General features: G+C 37.3%; 1 protein-coding gene across 1 annotated transcript; it reads right to left on the reverse strand.

Annotated features, from left to right (window-relative positions):
* On the reverse strand, nucleotides 1,754–3,773 carry LOC102168252 (zinc finger protein 836-like). Its single transcript, XM_018063213.1, is given in 2 exon segments — nucleotides 1,754–1,919; nucleotides 1,921–3,773. Coding segments are annotated over 2 exon segments (2,019 nt in total).

Here is a 4,309-nt window from a genome sequence, read left to right on the forward strand (position 1 = left end):
CCAGTCTCCAACCATAACCCAGCCACGTTTATGTGGAGAATTCATAGCCTGATTGCTGTAAAAAGAGAAAGAAGCCAGCAAATGAAGACTTAGCATAGCCAAAAATGAATTTTAAAGATTATTAAAGAGAGAAAAAAACTTTTAATGAGAAATACATACTTCTATATAAAACTTTCTGTTCAATGCTTAGGATGACAAAGCTTCAAATACTTATATGAGAAAAAGTTGTTTACATCAAAATATATAATACTTAAGCGAATACTTTAATGTAATGGAATGTCAAATTACTATATGATCACTTGACAGTAATTAGGCAATTTACTTCTTGTTGAAAAATTGTAATATATTTTCTCTCATTTCTTTTTTGTCTGTTTCTGAAAGATCTGTCAGTTGTGGACAACAAAGCTCATTGTAAAACATAAAGTCTTAAGAAGACACTAGAATTTTTTTCACCAAAATTATCAACTAGGCACTATTTGTAAACGTTTCTATGTGTATTATCTGACTGAACTCAAGTCCTAAAGGAACTGTCTTTCTTTACATTTACAGGGCCCCTACTATGTACCCTGTCATCGTCTATGTGCATTTTAATGTTACAAAAGTCTCAAAATAACCCACTGACTTATGTATTTATTAGTGTAAAGCAGGAAAGAAATGTAAACTAAACATTAAAACTGGGTCATAACATGTGGATAGAAAAACAAACGCTAAGGAAAACCTATTGGAAAAAAAAATAAAAAGAAATAGGATGGCAGGATTTAAGAGATTAGCACTGAAACATATATATTACCATATGAAAAAGAGCCCGTGAAAGTTTGATGTACCAGCGAGTGCTCTCCGACAGTCTGGAGGGATATGGTGGGGAGAGAGGTGGGTTCAGGTGGGTGGGCACATATGTACGCCTATGGCATATTCATGTTGATGTACACCAAAAACCATCACAATCTTGTAAAAAAAGAAAAAAAATTAACGGATGGTGAGTTAGGATGAACAGATAATCAAAGCTTTCCCACACCTAACACATGTGTGTAGTTTTCCTACAGTTTGAATTTTCTGAGGGTCAAAAACTTGATATATTTTACTGCTTTCTCTACATGTGTAAGCTTTCCCTGCAGAACGGATTCACAGATGATCTGCAATGTCATTTCTTGTGACTGAAGGGTTTGCCACATAAATAACATTTATGTGGATTCTCTTATGTATGAACTGCCTAATGGGCAGTTAATCCTGTACATGCACTAGAAACTCTGACACATTCATTTCATTTGTATTTTTTTTTTGTTGTGGTTGTTGTTGTTGTTCTATGTTTTTAATACACTATGAATTCTCTGATGAATTATAAGGCCTGGACACATGACTAAAGGCCTTGTCACACTCACGACCTTTACACTAATGTTTCTCACAACTGTCACATATCTAATGTTTCTCTCTCTTATGAATTCTCCGATGGTTTCTAAGTTCATCATTTCAAGTAACGCACCAGCCATGTACATCAAATTTATATGGTTTCTCTCTTGTCTGAACTGCCTGATGAGTTATGGATAACTGTGCCTAAATGGTTTGTCACAATTTTTATATTTGTAAGGTTCTCTCCAGTATGAATTCTCTGATGAACTGCAAGGTTTGTATTCACACTGAAAGCCCTGTCACATATATCTCATTTATATCGTTTCTCTCCAGTAAGAACTCTCTGATGAACAGCAAGGCTTGAACTTACAGTGAAAGCCTTGGCACATATACCATAATTACATGGTTATTCTCCAGTATGAACTCTCTGATGAACAGCAACGTTTCCAGTATGACTAAACGCCTTGCCACACACATCACATTTGTATGGTTTCTCTCCAGTATGAACTCTCCGATGAACAGCAAGGTTTCCAGTATGACTAAACGCCTTGCCACACACATCACATTTATAGTTTCTCTCCAGTATGAACACTCTGATGAACAGCAAGGTTTGAACTTACTCTGAAAGCCTTGCCACATATATCACACTTATATGGTTTCTCTCCAGTATGAAGTCTCTGATGAACAGTAAGGTTGGCAGTACGACTAAATGCCTTGCCACATACATTGCATTTGTATGGCTTCTCTCCAGTATGAATTCTCTGATGAAGTTGAAGTCTTGTAGTGTGATTAAAGGCGCTGCCACATACATCACATTTATATGGTTTCTCTCCAGTATGAATTCTCTGATGAACTGCAAGGCCTGTAGCTTGACTAAAGGCATTGCCACACACATCACATTTATATGGTTTCTCTCCAGTATGAACTCTCCGATGAACAGCAAGGTTTGAGCTTACTCTGAAAGCCTTGCCACATATATCACATTTATATGGTTTCTCTCCAGTATGAAGTCTCTGATGAACTGCAAGGCCTGTAGCTTGACTAAAGGCCTTGCCACACTCATCACATTTATATGCTTTCTCTCCAGTATGAACTCTCCAATGAAGAGCAAGGTTTCCAGTACAACTAAATGCCTTGCCACACACATCACATTTATACGGTTTCTCTCCAGTATGAATTCTCCGATGAAGTCCAAGTTTCGCAGTCTGATTAAAGGCCTTGCCACATACATCACATTTATATTGTTTCCTTCCAGTATGAATTCTCCGATGAACTGCAAGGTTTGCAGTTTGACTAAAGGCTCTGCCACATATATTGCATTTATATGGTTTCTCTCCCGAATGGAATCTCTGATGAACTGCTAGCTTTGCAGCTTCATTTAAGGCCATGCCACATATTTCACATTTATATGGTTTCTCTCCAGTATGAAGTCTCCGATGAACACTGAGGCTTGCAGTATGACTAAACGCCCTGTAACATATGTTGCATTTGTATGGCTTCTCTCCCGTATGAGTTCTCTGATGAACTTCAAGTTGTGCGTTCTGAGTAAAGCATCGGCCACATACATCACATATATATGGTTTCTCTCCAGTATGAAGTCTCCGATGAACACTGAGGTTTGCAGTATGACTAAACACCTTGCCACATACCTTGCATTTGTATGGCTTCTCTCCAGTATGAATTCTCTGATGAAGTTCAAGTCTTGTAGTGTGATTAAAGGCTTTGCCACATACATCACATTTATATGGTTTCTCTCCAGTATGAATCCTCTGATGAACTGTAAGGCCTGTAGCTTGACTAAAGGCCTGGCCACACACATCACATTTATACAGTTTCTCTCCAGTATGAACTCTCCGATGAACAGCACGGTTTGAGCTTACTCTGAAAGCCTTGCTACATATATCACATTTATACGGTTTCTTTCCAGTATGAAGTCTCTGATGAACTGCAAGGCCTGTAGCTTGAGTAAAGGCCTTGCCACACACATCACATTTATATCGTTTCTCTCTCATATGATATCTCCAATGAATTACAAATTTTGCAGCTTGCTTAAAGGCCTTGCCACACACATCACATTTATGTGGTTTCTCTCCAGTATGAATTCTCCAATGAACTGCAAGTTTTCTAGTTTGATTAAAAGCCTTGCCACACACATCACATTTATATGGTTTTCCTCCTGTATGGATTCTTCGATGTCTAATGAGTTCTGAGTCCTGAAGAAAGGTTATGTCACACTCATTACATCTGTAAGGTCTTTTATTCTGTGTTTCACGGTCTGGTAACAGTTCTGAAGGATGCATAACAGCATTCTCATCTTTATGAGAAAAGCCTTTGCAGACATTACAAGTTCTCTGAGATGATAAACCTGAGGCGCTGACATTTGTCACAACTTGACTACATTCAAAAATTATCCCTTCAGATTGCATCATCTGCAATTCATCCTGAAAGCTTGATCCGTGCCTTTCAAAAGTTCCATTTTCTGCATCACTTCTACTATGATGATCTCTTCCATCAGTAAGGTTTTGTTATGGGATGTAGACAATCCTTTGTCATTTCTTTCATCATCTGTCCACAGACAATCAAAGACATCTATATTTTCCTGGATCTTCCTGAGGTGAAAATCTTTGCTTTCAAGGCTTTCAGCTCTTCCAAACATCACTCTTTCAAAAATTTCCCCTTTACTACTGTCTGCTTTTGCCTGCAATTTCTTGATCATCTCTATATGAGACATATCTACAAGACATAAAGAACCACAGATATTCTATTAGCTTCAATTCATAAATAAATTATTTCTTGTCAAACACATGACTTTTATACCAAAGTCATATCCATCCGAACAGAATTACGAATCTTCGCAAAGATTATCTTAAAACTATGGAACACTAAAGGAATAGAACTCTGTAAAAGAGCATGATCACATGTAATTCAAATTAATTTTAGGGTAGTGTAGTTTCAAACACAA

The sequence above is a fragment of the Capra hircus genome, chromosome 18 (assembly GCF_001704415.2).
Source record: "Capra hircus breed San Clemente chromosome 18, ASM170441v1, whole genome shotgun sequence".
Taxonomy (NCBI): Eukaryota; Metazoa; Chordata; class Mammalia; order Artiodactyla; family Bovidae; genus Capra; species Capra hircus.